At 41.9% G+C, this 24,780-nt stretch overlaps 1 protein-coding gene across 1 annotated transcript in view; it reads left to right on the forward strand.

Moving 5' to 3' along the window:
• LOC125883213 (EF-hand calcium-binding domain-containing protein 6-like) overlaps nucleotides 1-20,432 on the forward strand; it is a 54,868-nt gene extending 34,436 nt beyond the window's left edge. Inside the window, exons 13-26 of the mRNA XM_049567430.1 lie at nucleotides 2,154-2,316; nucleotides 3,100-3,224; nucleotides 4,259-4,488; nucleotides 4,575-4,638; nucleotides 4,719-4,837; nucleotides 4,934-5,104; nucleotides 9,416-9,617; nucleotides 9,697-9,891; nucleotides 12,087-12,326; nucleotides 12,570-12,941; nucleotides 17,796-17,979; nucleotides 18,057-18,244; nucleotides 19,480-19,629; nucleotides 20,153-20,432. Of these exons, the coding sequence (XP_049423387.1) occupies nucleotides 2,154-2,316; nucleotides 3,100-3,224; nucleotides 4,259-4,488; nucleotides 4,575-4,638; nucleotides 4,719-4,837; nucleotides 4,934-5,104; nucleotides 9,416-9,617; nucleotides 9,697-9,891; nucleotides 12,087-12,326; nucleotides 12,570-12,941; nucleotides 17,796-17,979; nucleotides 18,057-18,244; nucleotides 19,480-19,629; nucleotides 20,153-20,275 (2,526 nt within the window). The 3' untranslated portion in view covers nucleotides 20,276-20,432. The remainder of the gene's footprint in view (nucleotides 1-2,153; nucleotides 2,317-3,099; nucleotides 3,225-4,258; nucleotides 4,489-4,574; nucleotides 4,639-4,718; nucleotides 4,838-4,933; nucleotides 5,105-9,415; nucleotides 9,618-9,696; nucleotides 9,892-12,086; nucleotides 12,327-12,569; nucleotides 12,942-17,795; nucleotides 17,980-18,056; nucleotides 18,245-19,479; nucleotides 19,630-20,152) is intronic.
• The last annotated feature ends 4,348 nt before the right edge of the window (nucleotides 20,433-24,780 follow it).

Below are 24,780 nucleotides of genomic sequence, written 5' to 3' on the forward strand. Positions count from 1 at the left end.
ACTCGAATCACACAACGAGACAGTCACGTACTTCCAGAGAAATGAGGCCTCATTTGTCTTTGGTCACGTGATATCCTGAAAAACGATACGGTCTTTGACACAGGCTTCATTTGGACACGCCCCCTTTGCTCGACACAGGCCTCGGGACTGCAGTATCAGATGTAACATCACTAGTGATAACAAAAGTAACACTGTAACGAATTGTTTGGTTTTGGGGTAACTAATATTATATTACTGGAAAAAGTTTGCACTATGTGTTACTAGTAATGCATTACTGCCCAACACCAGTCACAACCCCTGTGAAATGATTCATTCCACTATCAAGATTTAATCCATTAGCAATGACATTTCAGAAGTTTTTAAAAGCTGCAAGATTAAATTTTTTTTATCCCCATTCAAGATAGCGGAGAGCTAAACCAGAAAAAAATCACTCTGGTCTGCTCTGCTCTAGTGTGCTGGCTCTATAGACCCAGTGAGGCAAAAGCAGCGCCTATCATCCGGGTAATTTCATATTGCGGAAATAGAGCTTTTTGACTTTATGCCCCACTGAGCAACTTTCAGCGTATGGACGGGGCCTTACCGCCAATGCTGTATCCAGGTCTCTCAAAACATCCATGGAAGAGACGCTGTGAGCTCAGGTACTGAAGACCTGCAAACCAATCACAGCAGACTAGGCTTTTTCAGGAGGAGGTGCTTAAAGAGACAGGCGCTAAAATGGAGCATTCTAGGCAGAAGTTGAATAAAGGAGTGTGTAGGCAGACATTATGAGGAAAATAAAGAGATTTTTGAACATTAAAGCATGTGAACATGTTCTAGTAGAAATCCAAAATACAAGTATGAACCCGAAGATGAGGACGTAGGTCTCCTTTAATGACTGACTTAAGTATTTTTCATTGTGACATTAATTTTCCATGTCACATTAAAATCAAATCACAACCAAGAAAACAAAGAGATGTATTACACTTTGGTGTTGTCCAGCAGAGAGCAGCATAGACCTGCCAACACTGAACACAAAGCACTCTCACTAGTTTTCATGAGGAGGTACAGGAGAGCTGTCTCTTTTTGAGATGGGTCACATCAGAGATATTGGATAAAGGAGATACCCCACCGTAGGCTTATCCAATGTTAAGAAAACGGTTACTCTTCCTGTCTCCTAAGTGGGTGTGGTTAGCTCTCCCTCCAATCAGAGCCTGTTCTCCCTCAATCCCCACCTCCCCACCACCGTGTTGAACAGAGGCTCTGTGGATGTCTGTGTATGTGGATCTAGAAGCAGGTGGAATGAAAATACATTCTTCCTATTATTGCAGCCTATTGCTGCACAAAGCTTGGGCATTTTTTATTTATTACTAGCGGTAAAAACTGTTTGTAAGCTAACTGTGATTTTACCGCCTGTTTATCAAGATCACAAGATCTCACGAGAACTTGTTTTCTGAGACGGACAGGGCTCAAACAGAGTTAACTTTCTCTTGATCTGTGCGGATGAAAAATGCAGCTTTAATGTCAGAATGTTGGTGGAGATGTGTGCCTTGTGGAAAATGAACCCAGTATTTATTTTAGTGACTATAGGGCGAAAGAATTGACCATAAATTGTGATCACGCTCATTTTCCTCATTGACGACAATACATTCAGAGCTGCCGCAAGTCTCCTACGGGGGCGTGGCGCTGACGTCACTGAATCAGGAAGTGAGCTGAGTGGGGTATCTCGCTTTATCCAATATCTCTGGTCACATCGTCCATGCCAAGATTTTAAAAAAAAATCAGTTGTCCAATCACAGCTTTAGGGGCGGAAGCATGGGTGGGGCTTATTGTTGACATGAGCTGATGGCAGCCACGACAGACAGCTTTTTTTACCATAGCAGTTTGCTGTGAGCTAGCCGGCCCAACTTTGTTTTCGATGTTGTAATTTGACTTTAACATGATTAATCAGTCAAGTGTGTTTTTTAAATGTGGCATGGGAAATTAACGTTACAAATAAAAATCTGTTTATTAAATTAAATACATATAAAAATTTGTATTACATTTAACTTTTCTTTCCAGCATTTTAAATCTTCCATAGCTGGTCAGTGAAAGATAAAGGTCAAATGTCTGCATGTACCTGTTGTACCTGGAGAATCACCGTAGTTGTGACCCTGACACATCAATGCAAACTGAAGCCTGAAGCACAGTGGAACTTGTCCTTCTTTCTCTTCTTTTGCCCCCAGATACTAGAGGACAGCTGGGTCATCTTGGATGATAGGAATTTCCAAAAGTTCACTGAACTTCTGGGCTTCAGGGATGGACAGATCGAGCGCTCAGTGTTCCTGGTGAAATACGAGGGTGAGACAGGAGAACGGCAGCCAGAACATCTTGACCAGCGGCGTCAGCAATCCCATCAGTTCTGCATGGCAGGGTTTTCAATGCTTAAATAGAGATTTTTAAAATCCCTTCCTACTCCCTACCAGGCTCCTGTCCCCCTCCACTCCATCTTGCCTTGCATCCCAACTCCTACCCCACCCACGGTGATCAAACATAAGCCCCCCGCTTCCTGTAAAATGATGTCTTTCTTAGCACATGAGCCATTGGAGAAATCATCCTGGATTATAAATAGAGTAAGAGTGAGCCTCTTCGTCTCTCATTAGCCGAGCAGAGAAGCACACAGATTCAGAATCGCACTCATTTCTGCTTGTTTGGGCTAATTATATGCTTTGGAAGCAGAAAACAGAGCAGCAGGGCATCGCTCTAATTTGTATCCTCTAAAAAAAAAAAAAAAGTAAAAAGAAACACAGTAGAAAAAATAACAACAAAAAAAGAAAGAATCATCAAACAAAGCCAGGATGTAAAGTTTGTCGTGTTTGTGAGGCAAAAAAACAACAACAAAAAATCAAGTTTCCTAGATTAAGAATACAAGAGTGCTTCTAATTAAAAGTAAATTAGGTCAGGCTATTAAATGCCCAGTGTGCTTGAAGACATGAAGGGCATTCTGCGGAGTGTGGAAAAACACAAATGATTCACAAAATGGAACAAAAAATCTAATTTGTTGGATATAATTCCCTCACAGCAATTATGTGCCTGATTAAAAGGCCAAATATCAAACATCTGTTTTCTCCATGGTTTCTTTAGAGGCCACCGGAAGAGACAGGCAGCAGTGCTCTGAGGGTCATGGTGATAAGGAGGAGGTCAACCCACTGCTTACTGCAGAGCAGTGCCTGGCTGTCATGAAGACCAGGATCAAGATCATCCATGGGGTGAGCAACAGAAAATCTTTCACATTGGCTTCTAAGCAGTAATGCATTCAATAGCTATTTAAGTTTGAAGAAAGAAGGTTGTCTTTAAAAGAATGATGTGAATGGTGTGTTTATATTCCATAAGATTTTAATTACACCAGAACCCATTTTGGCACTATGTATACCTTGATAAGTGAAATGACAGGAAACAAAGGAGATACAGAGAGATGCCTGGATGTCTTGTCGTTTGTTGTTGATGTTCTGGGACACTGTGTCAACTTCAGCCTTTTACATGCATTGTCTGTTTTCAAAAAACACTTCTGTTTTCATAGGAAATGTACAGTTTGCATACAGTCTCTTTCAAAATAAACACACTACCTTGGTACAACACTGCAACAAAGCACATGGATGGGTTTAGAGAAAAAAAAAACAGAGTTTGGCTTTACAATGTTTCAATTGGTGGTTGTTGGACCCATCCACCACCCTCCCTCCCGCCCTACTCAGACTTTTGCCCCCTTAACTTAAGTTGTTGTCCCGCCACATTTCTCCCTGACACAGCTAGATTCCTTTTAACAATAACAGTGACTGGCTGTGTATCATGCGGACATGAAAGGGTGGCTTTTTTCATTGGTGTCTGATACTGGAAGTCACTGCCCAAGTGCTGCTGTTCGATGACTTCAAAGTGAGACCAGGTTGTTCAGTGGCTAACGCAAAAACTCGACTGACACGATCTACAGCCAGTGTTTGGTTTGTTCATTCTGGGCCACTGTAGAAACAACATGGAGGACTTTGTGGAGGTGGACCCGCTCATTCTAAGGTTACAAAAACACGATAATTCTTAGTTTCATGTAATTACCGTAATACATGCACAATGCACATGCATGTGTCCACAGCTTTTATTTATTTTCAAGAAAACAGGGCAGCTTTACGAGTTATAACTTTACTTTCTTGAAGTGTGAAAACTGAGGAGGAATTGAATTTTAAGAACAATCAGTACACACAACTATTCAATCAATGACTGTGTCCTCTCTGATAACCCAATCCCTCTCCATCAGGACAACCAGACAGCGTTCCGACTGATGGACAGGAATCGTAAAGGTGTGGTGGACTGCCGTGATTTCAAAGTGCTGTACAGCAGCCTGGGCTTTTTCTGCAGGGAGGGAGAATATGATCGGCTGCTGGATCTGATTGGCCTGCATCCAGGGGCCAACCTCAACTATGCAGAATTTGTGGGTGTTGTTGAAAATAATGGCAAACGCAAACCAGGGCCACAAACAGCTTGTGTGTAAGTCTTATATGGTCATTATTACTGATGTGTGGCCATTTTGAAAAAGATTGGGTCTGTGTTAGTTTTTCTGTCTCTCCTGACAGACAGGAGCAGCTCCATGAACTCCTGGCCTGTGAAGCACGCTACAAGTGGGCAGACATGTCCAAGGTTAGCAACACAGAATGTACATATAAAATGAATCTTTGCACAATGCAAAGATCTGTACCTTTTGCACTCTTTCCCATCAGGTACTGTGCCAGTTTGACACAGACAACCAAGGCTGGATCCATAAAGAGAGTCTGAGGGGACTCCTCTTTACCTATGCTCTTCCAATGAGACCTGATGAGTTTGACCAGCTTTGGTTGAGGTAAGAGGTACTCCAGCTGAGGTATTACAATTACTGCAGCGGACATTGATGTGTTCTTGTCTATGCCAGCTAAGATTTTTAACTTCATTTGGACAGGTATGACCCAGATGGAAGGGGCTGTGTGGCAGTTTGTGACTTCCTGGAAAAGTTGGGGTTTCATCACGAAGGAGAAGTGACAGCTCAGAGCCAGAAGCTGAACCAAACTGTCGACCAACAGAACGCTGGCAGACCTTTATCCTCTGATACTGCCTCACTGCAGTGTATGAAGTAAGTCAAGAAGGGTACTGAAGACGATTAAAGGTTATCCATCCAGTCACTGGATCCAATCCTACAATTTGTTCAGGAAATTAAGTAATTAACCCAATGAAGTTCATTGAAATTAAGAGTTTTCAATATACTTTGTTTGCGAGTGCGAGTGTTCAAAATATGTTCATAAAAACATGTCAAATGTTACGTGAAATATGTTCCCTATATTACTAAATTAAAATCTAGTGCTGTGGAATAGTTGAAATGTCACTATCACATATTAAGGCAGATTTATACTTGTGCGTCAGCTCTATGCAGAGCCTATGCACATGGCCTACGCTGTTGTGAGCCTTTATACTCATGTGGTGCTGTGTCTATGTCATTCTGCAGTTACACCTCTAAAACACTGGTCGGCAGTGGAGTTTGTTTATAGTGCTGTAAGGTTAATTGATTCAAAACACACATTAATTATGGCTAAGTAACAATCATTTCAACTACAAGCACTGAAATCGGCTTAACCATAACTCTCAGGATTCACAGACAAAGCACTTGTCTTTTGCTGGACACATTTTCCCCTCAAATACAACATACTCAGGGGCGAAAATCCCATTTCATAGTTGGGGGGGGACAATAAACAGTAAAATTTTAGAGAATAATTCCGGGGGGGGGGCAAGGAAAAAAGTTGTAGCCTGTCTTTTATACAGCATCTTTTACCGCAATTTGACGCTTTAATCTTCTCTCTATCTCTCCAACAGGCAGAGTGAATGTCTGTACTTGTGAGAAATGACTTAACAACTAAACATTTCCTGCAATTAAACTGGTGAACTGGTTTATAAACAGTGTGCTGTGAGATCTGCCGCTGCGCACCTCACAACCGTGCGTAATAGTTGCGTGTAATGACTGCTCCTCGGTTAAACTGTACGTCTTTCGTGTTTGTCTCACTGACAGGTGGAGAGCCTACAGACAGGTACCCATTAGCTATGCTCCGCCAACACCGTGTGTAATAGTCGCGCATAATGACCGCTCCTCGTCCGTTAGACCGCATGTCATTCATGTTTGTCTCACTGACAGGTGGAGAGCCTACAGACAGGTACCCATTAGCTACGAGTTGTTCCACCACTGACTGCTCTTGTCTTGTCCTGTCCTCTTCCTCTTCTTTCTCTCCTGTCCTCTCTATCACTAAATTCTGAGCTTAATCATTAGCTTTTAGCTTAGCAGCACTCGTAATTGAATAGGCTTTTGAACAATGCAGGAGAAATGTTGCAGACAGTTTATATTATCAGCCTGGGCCTGGGGCTTGTTGTAACAGTAAATGAGATGTGTTGTAACTTGTGTAAGTTAAACTGTGTCTGTGTGAGTGTACATCTTACCCTGCGATGCACGATGTGGGCAGTGGGTCCAGCCACACGCTGCTACTGCTGCCAAGCAGCCCTGCCCGTTGGAAAGAGTGTGGGATATACCACTACTAGGAATGGGAGGGGGGGAATAAATCTTTTAAGATTTAAATAGCACATTATTGCGCGATTATAATGAGCACCGCTTACATTGTGCTTTTAATAAATACTACTGCATTGTTCAAAAATTATTAATTGTGTCTCAAATTATTCTAGGGGGGTACAGCTTTACTGAAGGGGGAGTCATGTCCCCCCTGCCCCTGGTGATTCATTCAAATACAAATTTGATTGAATCACCAGGTCCAGACATCTAAAATATCCAGTTACTGTGTACTGTGGTCATCGATCCACTTGGATGGTGGAAGACTGAAGGGACATGAGGGCGATCAGCTTGCATGTATAAGGTATCATTAACACTCAGGTTCAGCTGAGGTCACAAAAAAGTATTGCACAATATAAAACAAACAATTTTTTATCAACAAATAAATGCATGCAAATTTATGACCCAATCTAAATCATAACCCAAACAAACATCAAATTGCATTAACGTTTACGTGATCTTATTTTATACCCCAAAAGGGGCACAGCCTTGCCCGTGTGATCTATTGGCATTTACAGATAGTGAGCGGCGGGAATGTTGAGTGAGTATAGTTTGCAAGCGCTAGCAGTTTGCTTATTTGCCATTGCCCCAAAGTGCGTGTTTAATAGTGTGTTCAAAAATCCCACCAAAATAACACAGAACACCACAGAAAAATCAATGCTGTGATTTGGTTTAAAAACGTTTTGACATTTGGAGATTGTTTTTTTACAAATTGAGGTTTTTTTCAGCAATTGGATGACAAGCACTTCTGTTTTGCTGAGTAACCCCCTTATTGTCAATATACCTACAAATGCCATCCATCCTCTGAATGCCTGAGGTCTCTAGTTTGTGGCTGTTTCATGAGGCTATGGCTATCCTAGATGTCACTATTTATACAGTGAGGTCAAGTTTAAAAAAACTGTCTCACTACAGTAAAATGGCTCCTATGTGGACTGACACCATCACACATAAATAAAATTGGGCTCATTGAATCCACAAGAGCCTTAAACTTTCCAGTCAGACCCAATTTATGCAATACCAAGACTGTTAGTATGCAGAAAGATTCAAATACAATAAGTGAAAATAACATATTTGTACTGCAGGCAAAATAAATTGCATTATTTTGCCCTAAACGGCATAGGACTTGCATAAAGTAGGCATATCTGTAAAGGGAAGACTGGTGGGTACTGGTGAGGACCCTTTTCCATTCAAATATCTTGAGGTGAGAGGTCAAAGGACCTCTGTGAAATCAAACATGCCAGGTTTTCCCTCACCAAAAATTGGAGCATTAGTATTATAATATTGGCTAAGGATGCTGGCACCCCCACAAGGTACGCGGGGGTCATCTACACATTACTGAGCCATACAGTATTATGAGTTGCTGTAATTAAGAATGATTGTGATTTCAATTTTTTACTTTGTTGTTTGATGTGAATTTGAATCCAGCCCTCACAAATTATACAATGGACATCAGTAAAGATTTTCAACTTGAATTATTCACTCTTCAACATCTGATGTGTGATTTAAGTGTTCCCTTAACTTTCTGAGCAGTGTGATTATATAAAGCATGCACCAGATTATAAAATAAACACATACTGTAAATAACATTTCAGTGATTTTAAACTTTTAAATTTGATCATGATTCACACAGTTGGTTTAGTTTCTTCAGTGACTCAGGCAGGATATATGCCCTAAAAAAACAGACAAACAACAGAGAACATATTTATAGATTGATATTTACAGATTTTAGTTTTCTGAACAAGCTTTGCTCTAGAGTGTCAGTACTTTTCAATAGTACATATGCTGTTGTTTTACTCTCCTGAATGAGCTGCGTATCCCGGGGGGTTTGGATAAACAAACATTAAAGTCTGGCGTAGAAACATTTTGCACATGCTGTGATTATTACTGAGCCCTTATTAAAATATTTTTCTTGATAAATATTGTGAATGCCGTGCAACAAGGCTTTATTAAATTCCACTAATTTTTAAGTGTAGCTGCACAATAGGTATGCCAATTATTAGCTGTGTGAGCACAAGTTTAGATTTATGAGAGCAGAAAATAATCTGATTATGTTTGTAAAAGTTGAAGCCAAAACATTTTTAATTACACTGTTTGTCTGAATAAAAATACATGACTGAAGCTATGAGAGCATAGCAGCATGTTTCCTGTTTGTTGTACTGTCCATAGCCAGATTTTGGAAGGGAACTATGAGTGGTTGAGCGACTCACTGACTCACCTGGAAATGAGGAGAGATGGCACAGTGACAGTGGAAGAGCTGCTGAGCCTGTTACAATCCTACAGCTACTGCGTCCACAGAGACCAGCTTGTAAATCACCTGTGCAGGTCCACTCCATCTGTACTTTCTCTGTAGACACATATTTAAGACAATTGGGTCATGTTCATGAAATGTTAGTAAAGCTGCGAGTAGATTTGCACATAAAAACCTTGCTACTAAAAGCCCACACCGAATTGATGACCACTGTGGAAAACTCAGATGTGATCACAGGCAGGTGTTCATAAATGCCACTCAATCACAAATTGACAGCACACTCTCGCTAGTCATCCATTAGCATACATCTCAGCCCATGATAAGCCAGTGACCACTATATAAGGAGCTAATAATTACAATGGATAGGTGCATCCTATCAACCTGTGAACATGACGCAAACAAAGAAAGAGAGAAAGAAAATAAAAACTTTTAAGTAGCTGAGACTCACACCCTGGCTAATTGCCTATGAATTCTTTCTCTGAGATCATTAATGTCTTTAGAAATTTTCTGCATGGCTAAAAACTGCAGGTTATTTGAAATCAATTTGAAACCAACTTGTGTGTTGCACTTTCTGCCTCCTCTCTTCTCAGGCTCAAAGTTTCTATGGATGATAGCTGCAAGAGGCTAGCTTACATGGATTTCCTATCTGCATTTGGCCAGAAGAATTGTGAGCGTCCCCCTGCTACTCCCAATGCTGTACGTCAGATAGAGTCATTGGACAGCCTCAGTCCGGGCAAGGCTCTGGCTAGAATGCAAGAGCTAGTCACTGCCTCAGCTCCTCATCTGTGGAGGGTAAGGCTTACAACATGCAACATTGTCTTTGTCCTTAGTTCCTCAGGTGATCACTGTTCTGTGTCTCTCTATCCTCCAGGTATTCTTGGCCTTTGACCAGAGCGGGACAGGGACAGTCAAAGCTCTGGAATTTCGTCAGGTGCTAGAGAATTTTTGTGCTCACCTGTCAGACAAACAGTACAGATACATGCTGACCAAACTGGAACTGGACCGCGAGAGCTGCACTGTTAACTGGAAGGACTTTCTCAACAGGTTTCAGTCACAGAGCCCACTGGTAAGGTTTAACATTTTGGGAAATATGCCTTTTAGCTTTCTTTCCAAAGATGCTGACATGAACATGGCCAAAAAAAAACAAAACAAAACAAAAAAAGCCTGAAAAAAATGCTGTGTCAAAGTCCCACAAAGCCACCACTATGGTTGTAGACTTGTTATGCTAAGCTAGGCTAACCACATCATGACTCCAGCTTTGTACCTAACACACAGATATGAGATTAACATCTAACGTTTCATCTTACTACCAGAAAATAAGCAAATAAGTGTGTTCAGGCCAGCCATTAGGAATTATGGACAAACATTTCCCAAATTGAGCCTGTCATCCACATCCACTTCAGCAGCACCACCACCACTCACCCTTAGCTTTTATACCAACACAGGCAATTACATATAACCTCTAGGCCATTAGCCTTGTAGTGCCAGATATGGAGTGCCTGGCAACCATTTCCAAATCCAGTGTTATAGATCCATCCAGGTCGTGCTCTGTTTTACCTCCATATACTCAATATAGCCTCGTTCTCACTAAGCGGTCTGGTTCAGTTTAGTTAGTTACACATTAGAATGGTTATTTTTGACAGAGAATCTAAACACTTCAACCTGTTCATTTTTGTTCTGAAAATGTTGGTGTGCCACCACGTTCCATGAACAATAAACAAGGTGTAGACGTTCCTCTGCATCGTTGATGAAGAGGCAATACCAGGCAAGAGGCAATCACTCCAGCTTAAGACTGATTCTGCTACATAGGATTTAATTTGCTACTTTGCTGAGCTCTTCACCTTTGTCATGTTTAGCTTCACCTGTCATACCTGGGACTTCTTCACATTTTTTTTTAGCCAGAAATATGGCCATTGCCTCTCTGCACCTTTCAATCAGTACATTTACATGACATTAGAGAAAATGGATTTATTGTGTTAGTCCGACTAAAACCGGACTTTTAAAATACATGTAAACATGTTAGCTGGACTGAAATCACACTAAATCAAATTTCTCAAAGTGGGACTAACACCCAGATAATGCGAATGGGAGTCAAATTCCTCCTGTATGTATAAAGTTAATCAGACCCAAACTGGCCTAGGTGCTCTGCACATCCTCCAGAGGTTTGACCCGGAGGTTGAATAGCATTAAATGCACAACAGAAGAAGAAGCCAGTAACAACATGGCCAAATCTACATCCAGAGCCGTGTATTTTTGGCCGGATGAAATGTACAATGCTGTTAAGTTGTCCACCATGGTGCCAGTTTGCCGCTAGCTAACCGTAGCTAACTTGTTTGTCAGCTGTTTGGTCTGTGACATAACAGGTCAACCAGGAATAGGTCCAGTACTAAAAAGCTGAAAGTGGGCATATCGCCATCTATTGTAGTCGCACATACTACAGTCAATAAATCGATTCCCCTCCCATGCTCGTATACTGGGACAAGGACAGTAGTCCAATTAAATGGCCTAGTTGAGCTTTAACTGTAGCTTGACTTAACTGGCTTTATTTATAAGTCAGTAAATAAATTGTTGTACTTGATCCCATGCACTTATGCATGGGCCCCCCTGGGCCTTTGACAGGGTCAGATTTATGCACCCCCCTGGGGGCAGGACTCAGTTTAGTCTTGAGTGCATAGGAATGAGTCCTAAAACCCGGAAATAAGTTAGCATTTTACCACTTCTGGTTGCCCCATCTCAAAGTCATTAGATTTTCTGAATGTTTTTTTTTGGTTTGTTGCCTGAAATAATGTCTATTGGTAACACAAGCTCAAGAGACTTAAATGTTTTGTTTTCTGACATAAAATATACATGTTCATGCAACCGTAGTGTAGTTCATTTATAGCCTAACATTAGCTTTTTACTTCTGGCGATGAAATTTAGGCTTCAGTAACCAATTAAGTGGTGCTCATTTGTGAAGATTATCTTGCTGAACAAAATGTAATTGAACATATAAGTATCATTAAGGTTTGTTTGCCACAGAGCTTATTTTCGTCAATAATCCAAAATCTAACGGAAAAATCCTGTTGGCTTTTTGACGAGGGAACCGGTGTGGTACTTACTTGAGCATCAGTCAACAAAAAAAAAAAAAAAAAAAAAAAAAATTCCTGGAGCACCGTATTGCCCCAAAAGTTGAACTGTTCTTTTGGCTGTATGTTGTCTGTACCTGTATGCCTCACATAGAACATATTTGTTTGTTGTCTGCTGCTGTTCATATTGCTGAAGATGTTTGAGAGGTCCCTGAGTAAAAATTGGGAGCAAAGGGCTAAAACCAGATCCCCTATCTGGGCCAAGACCTCTGAAACCACAGAATGCCTGCAGCAGATCCAGGAAGTGGTCTCAGGTTATTTGTATGACATCACCAAAGAGCTGATGGACCTGGACCCTTCCATCAGCATGACAATCTCCAAAGAGCAGTTCAGACAGCTTTGTGATTGCCACTGCTTGAGACTCACAAATGATCAGGTAAAGCCAGGAAAAACTGTTTACTACTGCGTGTATTCCACTGCCTTATAACTCAGAGAATTCAAAGAGGAGACATTCAAGAGAGCAAGCACATTTCCAACAACTCTCCCAGTGCTTTCAAGCTGAAACAACTCACGCTGGCTTCAGTCCACGGTTACAAATGAGGAGATGAGTCTGAATATCGGAACATTTGCCAGTTTCATTCTTTTTAGTCTGATATGTTTTCTTTAATTATTCTAATCAAAATTTAATTCATCTTTGCTGATAATTATTGACTGCGTGAGAGAGTTAGTCATCTGTAAAGCCAATTTACGTGATGTGTACTGTGGAACTCTCTTTGGGGTGCCAGTCCCCCCAGTGCACAGAATTATTATGTGTGCGTCTGTGTGTGTGTTTCCTTTTGCTTCTCAGTTTGAGTGTGTGAGTCAGATGCCTGTGAATGAGCAGGAGAAGCTGCAATACAGAGAGTTTCTGAAGCTTTTTGGTGCACTGGACAGGACAGAAGCAGAGGGGCCCTTCAACAGTGTCCAATCACCATCCTCTGAACCCCGAGACACTCCCTCAGCAACTGAATGTTTCCCAGAGACTGCAGCTGCCGTTCTGCAACGCACCAAGGTAGAATACACAACAGGGTAGCCAGTTGTCATCCTTTGAAACCTTACCTGCTATTTAAGCTCTGTTATGAATTATGTCAGCCTGAGTAGAGCTGCATAAGGGCCTGAACGCAGGCCTGGACAACAGAAAATTGGAAAAATATTGCCTGGTCTGATGAGTCTCGATTTCTTTTTTTTTAAAGATTATTTTTTTGGGCTTTTGCCTTTAATTGACAGGAGAGAGTGAAATGGGGGAGTGAGAGAGAGTGGGGGGATGACATGCAGCAAATGGTTGTGAGCTGGAGTCTAACCCGTGACCGCTGCAGTGAGGCAACGCCTCTGTATATTGGGCGCCGGCACTATCCACTACGCTACGGACGCCCCATGAGTCTCGATTTCTGCTGCAACATTCAGATTGTAGGGTCAGAATTTGGTGTAAACAACATGAAAGCATGGATCCATCCTGCTTTGTATCAACAGTTCAGGCTGGTGGTGGTGGTGTAATGGTGTGGACAATATTTTCTTGGCACACTTTGGGCCCCAACTGAGCCTCGTTTAAACGCCACAGCCTACCTGAGTATTGTTGCTCACCATGTCCATCCCTTTATGACAGTCTTCTGATGGCTACTTCCAGCAGGAAAACGCACCATCCCAATAGAGCACCTTTGGGATGTGGTGGAACAGGATATTTGCATCATGGATGTGCTGCCGACAAATCTGCAGCAACTGTGTGATGCTATCATGATAATATGGACCAAAATCTCTGAGAAATTTTTCCAGCACCTTGTAGAATTTATGCCACCAAGAATGAAGGCAGTTCTGAAGGCAAAAGGGGGTCCAACCTGGTACTAGCAAGGTGTACCTAATTAAAGTGGATCGTATACACATACACACCAAAAAACAACAACAAATAAACAAAAAAAGATTTAATTTGAGCAAACAAACCACATTTCTCTGCTTAACACATGACTAAGTATGTGTTAATATCCAGAAGACTGCACAACAATAACCTCTCTCACTCAGTCACTCTGTGCACTTACAGACCCTTGGACACTTAATCACAGTCTCTCTCTGCTCTGTGCACTCTTCAGGTTTGCTTGGGTGTTAACAGTGTGCCACAGTTTCAGCCAGCTAATAAAGCACGCAGAGCAAAAAATGTATGAGTCAGAAAATAAGTAAAACTGAATGAGAGAGGTTATTATTGTGCACTTATGTGTATAATGGCAAACAGAAATAAATGTATTGAGCTGAGAATAGATTTTGCTCACTCAAATAAAATTATTCCCCAAAATATGTTTGAAAAAAATATTTTTCCGTGCTCAAATGTTCCACTGCATGCTCAGACTGAAATCACAGATACAATGCCGCAGCAAAAATGCATTAAAAAATCAGCATGTGTCAGAGCAATTACACAGACACCCTGTGTGTATGTTGCTACCTAGCTACAGCTAACGTCTGTACAGTCAGTACGTTTGCAGTTTGGGGCGAATAAACACAGACTGCAAAGGCACTCCATCTGTCAAATTCCTGCAAATAACATGAGGTGAAAATTTGCTTTATGTATACAAAGGGAAAGATCCAGTAACTGTGTCGCCTTCTCATGTTTCTTCAGAAACTTCTTTTGGAGTTATTTGACATTTCCAGAATGTCCGCTGTGTCTTTTCAGTCTGCAGATTAAAAGCAAAGAGCAGTTACTGTACAGTTGAGCGGGTTGGACAGAGCAAACAGAAACACATGCGAGTCCTTTGTTGACATCTTTTGTCCACTAAGGTGGATGAAGGGAGGGTGTTTGGTGAAATGACAGTCATTCACTGTACAGCATACTGGAAATTGTGTTAAGCAGATGCGTGTTCAGTGCTGCAAGGCTTCAAGGAGCAATTTATAATTCTGGGCTGATCAAGGCTGTAGGCACAACTTTAGCCACATTTTCAGCTTAGACACCGGTAGAAAGTAGTTTCATCTCTGCACGTGACTCCAAAATGCAAGTTGTGTGTAACTTCACTGACATTACACAAGATAAATCATATAATGTATTTAGCTCTGTTTCAAACACTAATACCCATTTTCCACCTACATTAGTAAGTTTATGCGTTTTTTTATGCCTCTGTGCAGGCAACAGTCATAGCCAGAGGCATTATATTTTCAGGTTATCCATCCATCCGTGCATCTGTCCTTCCGTCCCTCTGTTCCTCCGTTCCTCCATCCGTACTATATCCTATTCTCATGAACACAATATCAAGAATGCCTAAACAGAATTTCTTCAAATTTGGCACAATTATCCACTTGGACTCAAGTATGCAATGATCAGACCTTGGTGGTTAAATGTCAAGGTCACTGTTACCTCTGTGTCATTCTCGTGAATGCGGTACCACAAGAATGCCTTGAAGTTTGTTTGTTTTTTAATTTGGCACAAACATCCACTTTGAGTCAAGAACAAACTAATCAGAATTTGGCAGTCAAAGGTCACTGTGACCTCATCTGTCTCATTCTTGTAAATGTCGTACTTTAAGAACGCCTTGAAGACTTTTATTTTTTTATTTTTTTAAATTTGGCACAAACATCCACTTTGAGTCAAGAACAAACTGATCAGAATTTGTCAGTCATAGGTCAAAGCTCACTGTGACCTCATCCATTGCATTCTTGTGAACATGATGGGCTCTAGTTTCGCAGACCTGTGCTTCGCCAACTGGGTGTGGCCAGGCGGATTTTGCAAGTTTGGCACACCGTGCACCCTGGCGCAGCTACTCCTCTTTCCCACCTCCGTCCCTCCTACCGGCGCAAGTCGGAAAGAGGGAGGAGAGAAGGCGTGGAGTGGGTTTTACACACATCACACCAATCAAATGAGCCCCTCTCCTCGCCCTTAAATGCGCCGTGCGAAGGCGTAATGAGAGTTTACTCAATTCGCCATGGCAGAAGAGAGCAGCAGCGTCAGACGGCCAAACTCCTCCCAGGAGGAAACTGAAACTCCACGGGCTGATGATGCAAAGGTAGCCTGGGAGGAGGTCCCCACAATTGTAAATCAATGTTGCGTTTCTCTTGTGCACGCGTGCGTGCTCTCTCTTTCTCTCTCGCAGTCTTACTCTGTTTCTTTTCTTTTGACTTTTCTAAGATGACAGATGCTGAATATATACTCCCTATCTGATGCTGTGGCTGTTTGTGGTTGGCTGAGAGGGATGTGAACTCATTAGTTTGCAGGCTGTGTTAATCAAATCAGGTTGGGTTTCCATTATGCGTGCCAAACGTGCCAAACTGTGCCAATCCCCTTTGATCTGACATCAGATGTGACGGGACAGTCGATATAGAGATACATTTATGTGCTGATTGCAGATAGTTGCATTGAATAGTGGTTTTGTGGGTATTTATTGCATCGTTAATGTGCCTGATATTCTGGAAACCTGCCTGTGAGGTCTTGGTGACGTGTGTGCACTGTCCGCCGGTCAGCCAAACTTCGGCTTACACCGGCTGCGCTCCCCCTGCGCTGACAGTAGACCTGGTTTCAGATTGCGAGCTTTTAGCGCACCTTCGGCAAAGCCTTTTGGCAGGAAACTGTCACTGCGCCAAGCTGGATCTGTCGACACCTCCCCCTGCTGCGCCGCCACACCCATCTCAGCGCACCTCATTCTGCCAAACTACCAAACTGAGCGCGCCTCGGGTTGCGCTGCTCGAAACTAGCTCTGTGCGGGGTTTGCCACCCTACGCCACCTGCACTGCACCAGGAAACTAGAGCCCTCTGTCTCAAAAACACCCTGAAAGAATTTCTTCAAATTTGGCACAAACATTCACATTCACAATTTGGTGGTCAAAGATCAAGGTCATTGTGACCTCACAAAACCTGTTTTTGGCCATAACCCAAGAATTTATCTACTAATTATGACAAAATGTCACATAAAAATGTCTAATAGGATAAAATGATGAAGTGCTGACATTTTATATACAAAAGGTCAAATGTCAGCTACACTCTGACATCATAATGTTCTGCATAAACACTTTTCTGGCCATTATTCCATGTCATAACTCCAGAACAGAAGTGGAGACATTTGGTCAGATACTGAATTGGTGACTCCAATTTTGGGACCACCTTGAAACCGTAATGATTGTATATATCTTCTGTGCTGCTGGGAGGAGGACGTGTGAGAAGCATCCATCTCTCTGCAACTTGAAGGGTTTGTGGAGGCATACAACCATGAGGTGGTAATTCTAGTTTAAACGTGGGAACACTCGCTAAAAATAGGTAATAGACTCCTTTCCCATTGCCAGTAGACTAAAGTCATGCATACGGCTCTGCAGTACATAAGTATGCCTTTCTGTTTTTTTTTTAACTGTGTCATGTGTGACGTCACAGACAGGCCAGAAAACAGGATATTAAACAGCAGAAAGTAGTATGGAGGCCTGTGGAAATGTGTCATTGGTTACTTCTTTTTTTATATTTTGCTTCAGACTAAATTTGGATCAATGCTTGAGCACTGCTTTGACAGGAAGGTTGGTATTTTGTTGTGCATTGTTATTTCATTTTCATTGTATTTTGCTTATAAAGGGCTAAAATTAAAATTTCCATCACCGCTGATTGGAGCCAATCAGAGCTGCAACCAATAAATACCAGTGACTACTGCAGAACCATTTGTCCCAGAAGTGAATACTGATTATAACCTTTCCAATAAAATACAAAAGCCAGATATTAGTGGGTGTCAGGGTTTTTTGTGCAGTGGAAAGGGGGCTTAAGTGAAACTGTATAGGGCAAAAGTGTAATTATTTCATGAATTATGTCAATGCCTCTTTTGTAGGCACACTGTTAGAATTAGCTGCTTGGTGCAAACCACTCTTTTCTTTAGTGTAGTTATGCAGCCCTTCTCCTCACCTCACCTTATTCCTCTTTCAGTCTGCCCCCCAGTGCTGCTCCAGGCGTCCTGCCTCAGTGGGAAGGCCAGGAACAGGAAGCCCGCTGGGCAGCAGGGAGAGGAGGCTGCGCTGGGCGGTGCAGTGCTGCTGGAAGGAGATCCTGAGGAAGTGTACCGAGGAAGATCCTCAGCGAGAAGGACACATCAGCACCACCTCCTTTCTAGGTGAGCAGCAAACCACAGACATCATACATGACACACCTTCTACCTGCTATATCCTAGCATCTGACTGTGTGTTGCAGAGATCCTCCAATCTTTCAACATCAGTGTGACTCAGGAGCAGTTTGAGCATCTGGCTGTGAAGTCTGACATCATCAATGATGGCTGTGTTTCATATAACAACTTCCTTCGTCACTTCCTCCTGAACCTAAAACCAGCAGAGGCCAAGATGCCATTTCGGCGATGTAAACTCCCTCCTCCTGTTATGACGGTAAAAAAAAACAAAACACACACACACACACACACACACACACACACACACATTATTTACTATTCACTATTGTTGACTTTTAATTACCTTAAATTAATGACACATTAATTAGCTGCAGACTTTTCACAACCTAGCAACGCCAAAGCTGACCTCATTGATGTCTCATAAATGATTTATTAAGTAAGCTATTAATTAACCATGAACAAAGCTGACTTTCTAGAAAGTTGTACCAAACAAAATATTAACATGACACGTGACATAAAATCATTTTGTCACTGATATTAAAAATTCCAAGTAACAACAGTTTTTTCAATAAGTCCTTTGCTTCTCTTCTGCTTGGTTCACCTGGTGCAGTTCAGTCCACAGCTGACAACTCAAATGACTTCAGGATCTATGTTAGCATTTGTAAATCTACTTCTCCCTCATCTATCCAGTCCTCACAGTTGGAGTTTAGTGTGAAATTGGGACACAGGATACGTATTTTCAGCTACACATCCCCATGCTGAGCTGCACATTAGCACATTTCAAATTAACTCTGTAGTCCCTCTCCTTTCCTCCATTTAACGTCTGATCTATTGTAGTTTTATTGGCTGCAAGTTGAAATTGGGTTACAGTAAAGTGGGAGGGGGGTGGCTCTGGAATGTGAGGGGGTGGCGATGGGCTACGGCGGGTTGCCAGATTGTGTAAACTCAGCGGGGACCTCCCACCCTCAGGCTCTCGACTATCGCCTCCTATGACAAGCAAATTGGGCGAGTTTGGTAAGTCGCAGTGCTTTTTTGGCATAGCGAGGTGTATATGAAGCTTTGAACAATGACACACGGGTGGGCACATTCTAAAAGGACCCCTGCTGAGCGACTAAGCCGAGCCCCAAGCTTCAGTGGAGCGTGTGGGTGAGGGCCTAATCTGGCAACCCATGAGCTGCAACCTTCCAAACCAACTTTGGAATCACAAAGACCTGCATTGTCTCGGCCGAACCCACCATCTGTGTAAAACTGCAAAGACCCCCTGCATCTCATCTGAGTCGATGGTGTGTACAGACAAAACCTTTTTATCTGATCACAGAACAAAAAGCACTTTGTTTCAAAGCTCAGCTTGTGAAGAAGTGAAATATTACCAATAATGCGGGGGCTCTCACCTTTATTTGTCGTTTTTTTCTTTCTCATTGTTCATGTCTTCTTGTTCCGGCCTTGTACTTTGCGCTCTGATGGGATCCTGCTTGCTCTGGTCCGGTTCAGACGAGCCAGGGTGTTCTGAGCCGAGACTGTGTGGAGGTCATGCTGAGGATCCATGATGTGGTCTGCTCCTCCTGGACCTCTATCAGACGCTGCTTCCTGACGTCTGACCGCACCCGCGCAGGAAGTGTCTCTGTGCAGGACTTCAGGAAGGTGAGGTCATCCTGCAGCGCTTCACCCTGCAGAGTGCCACCTGCTCAGTGTCAAACACTCTGAGATAAACTGGTTCTTTATGAATTATTGATGCCACCATTTGAGCTCCGCTTGTGTCTTCTATCAAAATGTCTGAAGGAGAATGATGGAGAGTGACTGGAAATCCATGAAGCTCAAGCTTGCAAGCACACGCACACACACACACACACACACACACACACACACACACACACACACCTGTTCACTTGACAGCCAATCAGTAATTTTAATTGTTCAATTAAACCCAAGGTTGAAACAAGACCACACTGACATTTTGGCCCCAGAGAACAGCAGCTGACACTCCACTTTTATTGTCCCTGCCATTTACCTGCTGTACAATTTACTGACGACAACGCTCCCCGAGCTAATCGATAGAAACAATTAGCAACCTGGTTAGGAATGACATCTTCTAAACCCCAACCTAATACACTGTGACACACACAAATATGCACACACTCCAACTCCTGCTGTTGTTGCCCTGCAGGTGCTGCACCATTTCAGCATCAAACTGTCAGAGGAGGAGTTCTTCCACCTCAGCTCTTATTTTGATGCTGACACCACAGGGAGGATCTGCTACAACAACTTCCTGTGGGCCTTTCTTCACTGACCTTCATTCAGATGCCTACAGCTGCTGCCCCAAGGCCCAGACACTCAGGTGCCACAGGTTTACTGTTTGGCAATAACAGGTTAGGTTATTTGATTAAGTATGTCATATTATTTGTTAAATGGTAATAGGTACTCTAGAAAGCAAAATATAACCTGAAATGGTGAGCACTCATATTCATTAGCACAGCGTCAGTATGTGGGGCCCATGTGGGTAGTAAATGGGCTGAAAAATGGGCCCTGTATGGGACTGTACACAAGTTCCACATTGACCCTATGCCAGTAGCCCACATGAGTTGGTTAATCTAAGTGAGTCCCAGGGAGGGTGCCCATTTTGGACCCATATCCACTTAGTACCCAGGTAGCCCTAGCATAATCCATGTGGAGCCCACTTGGGTAAACCCAAGTGGAGGCATTTTTTCAGCCCATTTACTACCCACATTGGTCCCACATACAAATGTTGGTTGGGTAGGAATTATGTCCATGTTGGAAATTCAGCACCTTAGATTTATGTTCAGTGCTAACGTGTAAGTGTTTAAGTAGTGAAGAGGAAAGTAAGGGTGTGAATGTCTGGGTGGTGAATAGGAGTGTGGCATGTCGGACTTCACAGACCTGCAACAAACGTAAACCTTAAGTCATGCTGTAGTTACCATGTGCAGGTATTGTGGTAAGCAAGAAGTTAAAATTTTTTGTCACTGAATGTATTCTGTGGTTTTATAGAGCTAAAATTCTTGTCTGCTGAGACAGGTGCTACATAGCATTGCCATTTTGCTTGTTTCATCCAGCCTGACGTGTTTATGTGAGGTGATTTTGGAAAGGGTTATTTTGTTTAGCTGTAACCAAACAGCAGCTGGTGATGTATCTTGGAGCAAGTAACTTACATTTTTCACACTGATCAAAGAAATGTAGAACATTAAAATTATAAACATTTAAGGGTTGCTTGCAGTCAGTCTCTTTCATGCTTGTCGCCATTTTTCTGTTGTTACTTTTCATGTAAATGAAGCCAGCTAGCTATGAAGCAAGATTTTTCTTCATCAGGGTATGACACAATGCACTCACTCACAATTAAACCTTTAAGACTGGGTGCTGGAAAGTGCTGTGAGTGCTGTAAGTGATAATCTTCTGTGTGAGAATTCTCAATCAAGGTTCCCACAGTCATGAAAAGTTATGAAATTAGAAACACTGGTTGGAAATGTTTTAAATGCACACTGTTTGACTGTTTGAAATATTTTTGCTAAAAATCCCAAAACATGTCTAATGTTACACTAAGTACCTTCTCTGACTGCTGATCTGATCTGATCTGTTCTGTACGACATCTATTGCGCGTCTGTCCGTCCTGGAAGAGGGATCCCTCCTCAGTTGCTCTTCCTGAGGTTTCTACCGTTTTTCTTCCCTCGTTAAAGGTTTTTTTTGGGAGAGTTTTTCCTTATCCGCTGTGAGGGTCCTAAGGACAGAGGGATGTCGTATGCTGTAAAGCCCTGTGAGGCAAATTGTGATTTGTGATATTGGGCTTTATAAATAAAATTGATTGATTGATTGATTGACTGCTGCACTTGGTGACCACTTAAATGTCACTAGTGTCACATGATGCACATAGAGCAGAGCGGCATCACGTCATCACCAATGGGGTAGATGCAATATCCAACCACTGTGTTGGATTATTGATGTACTTGGACAGGGGAAGCCTAAAGGGACATGACAGCGATCAAACTTTATTTATGAAGGTATCGCAGATGCTCAGGTTCAGCTAAGGTCACGAAGCAATTGTTAGACATGTCCATAAAACAAACATTTGTTTTAAGATTATAATAATATATAATAAAACAATTATAATCTAAAGTAAAGTTATCTGGGTAAAGTTAGCAAGTGCTAGAAGGTTGCTTTCCCCAAATGCGTGTTTTAATAATGAATGGCTGCCATAATAGAGACATACCCATTATAAACTAAATAAGCTGCCTCTGTAACCTGCCCCTAGATAAGCAGATGAACATGGATGGATGGATAAATACAGTCATGGACATGAGGTAAAAATTTATTAAGCAAAAGATATGGAAAAGTGTTTTTTTTTTTTTAAATGTATAGATAAAAATGTGTGGGAACCCTGCCCCATTCTTATTTCTGCTGGTTACAATGATAGAGCAATTGAGTGATTCAGATCTGCAAAAGACACGAAAAGTTTAACTAGAGAGGACAGTGAAACACTTGTTTAGCCTGGTGTTATGTTATGCTGCTTTTTAGGCAGGCCCTGTTTGTCTGATATCAGACATAATTGTCAAGTTGTTACACTCCATTTCCATCTTCAGTCTGACATTGCATCCACTATAACCAATTTCCATGGAGGAGGGGGATGTGATTTTCCCTAACCAATCACTAGAAACCAACATATTTGTCTAAAGTAATGCAATTTTAAGGCCACACTCATGTGTAGCCATGACAATGTACATGTTTAGACGGACAATATTGAGAAGACGTTGATTTAGAACAACCTCAATAACAGTTGCACTCTATTGTTATTACTCCATTGGTTCTGGAGCACAGCAGACAACAGCTTGGCAACAGCGTTAGTCCCGCCCATGGTGCTGATTGGCTGATCATTAGAATCCCACAGTGCTCAGTGGATCGATTGCTTTTTTACCAAAAAATTGCTATTTCATGTCATGATTGCAGATGAATCAGTCACCTCGGGTGAGTGAGTGGATTTCAAAATCTGGACCCAGGTAAAGGACCTGTGTCAGACCACTTTTAATAGCTTGTTATTACATCAGTATCATGAAATGAGACTAAATATTTCCTAGGATTTCCAACACTGTAATATCCATTGTTGTCCTTTCCTTGCCTTAAAGGCTGCATTACAGTAAAATGATATAATTGTCTGAATGCCTTTACCCACTTAGTCATTATATCCACATAACTGATGATTATTTATCAAAAATCTCTATGTGTAAATAGTTTGTGAAAGCAGTAATAATCAAAAAATGTATCACATTATCACAAATGATCACAAACTAACATGGGAAAGGGGTGGGGAAACGGGCCCACAGCTCACTTTTGCTCCTGGACAGCTTGGTGCATTTATCTGGCCCTGACAGCGACTTTAGAATTTCAAATTTGATCTGCCACTAATACGACAAATAGATCCATCCTGAGATGTGATGACTGAAAAACAAAAACTGAAAAGAAGAACAAGGAGAGAATGATAAATGATTTTAGAGTTCTCCACCCTCTGTCTCCTGCCCGACTATTTGACACTGATTTGTGTTCCAAAGCCAATCAAATAAAGTGCCTTTTTAATGATGCAGACGACGGGAAGCACTGGGCGCATCTTTTGTTCCGATGGGAAGTGTGAAGTGAGATGGATGACAAGGAGATAGAGGGGACGTCTGTCATTCATTCAAAGGAAACGCTGCAGCAGCAAGATGTACAGTAGCTCTCAGAGAGGGGAGAAAAATGTAGAGAGCTGGGAATCATTATCTGAGGGAGCGAAGAGAGGGACGAGCAGATGGAAATGGAAAAGGGATGATCAGAACTGAGAAAAAGAGCTCAGCATTGTGGTTGGAGAGGCAGAGCGAGAAAAAAAGAGGGGAGGGAGCGAGCTGGAGGAAGACAAGAGTATATGAAAGCTAGTTGTATTAATGGCAAAGTAAAAAGCCATCCACGAATAAATTACCCAGTCTCCCCCAGGATTACTAATGTAATTATTTGAACGAGGGTTCTCATTAGAATGTGCAGAGGTGTGGAAGACCTGCGGAACAAAATGGGAGACGGAGCGGTGAGGGTTTAGCTACTGGAAATTAACTGGCTGCTTTGGGCTCTATAATTGATACGAGACACAGATACCTTTGATTGGAACAAAAGGGAAGAACCAGGACGAGAAAAGTTTCCTCACCACCTCTAATTTTTCTAGAAATAAAAGAGGGGAGAGACAAAAGGGAAAGTGAGGATGGAAGTAAGGAAGCATGATCCAGCGGTCACAGATAAGGTTTTATTCAATTGGTGAATAATCTCTCAGAACCAGCAGAATCTTTAAGAAAGAGAGGTACTTTACATTTTTAGAGTTGTCTCCAGGAGCAACACAGTAACATTTTGCAGCCGTTGGGTCTCCATATTCTTGTTTTACACTTCTTTAAAAAAATGTCCCCAACAGCGATGGCAAAATACAATACCATATGAACACTTTTATTCCAAAATGCTATACATCCGTTTAAAAAAAGACCTAACGTTCATAACTGTCCAGTCTTGTTGAAATGTAGAGGATCCAGCCAGTACAAACGTTACCAAAAACATAAGTTAATAACGACGCTTTAAAAAGTACCACCGCGATCTGCTTTTAAGTTTCAGCTGTCAATCATTGTGCCTGTGTAGGCGTCCCTTTTTTCAAACAGTGGATATCTCATTTTGGAACAAAACTCTTCATATGCAGATTGTCTGGGTAGCAGAAGTCATTAACTCCTTTAAGCATGCCTCAAGAAAGAAATCAAGAAATAGTACAGCACTTTTTTTTTTCTCAGA

This window comes from Epinephelus fuscoguttatus, linkage group LG22, assembly GCF_011397635.1.
Source record: "Epinephelus fuscoguttatus linkage group LG22, E.fuscoguttatus.final_Chr_v1".
NCBI lineage: Eukaryota > Metazoa > Chordata > Actinopteri > Perciformes > Serranidae > Epinephelus > Epinephelus fuscoguttatus.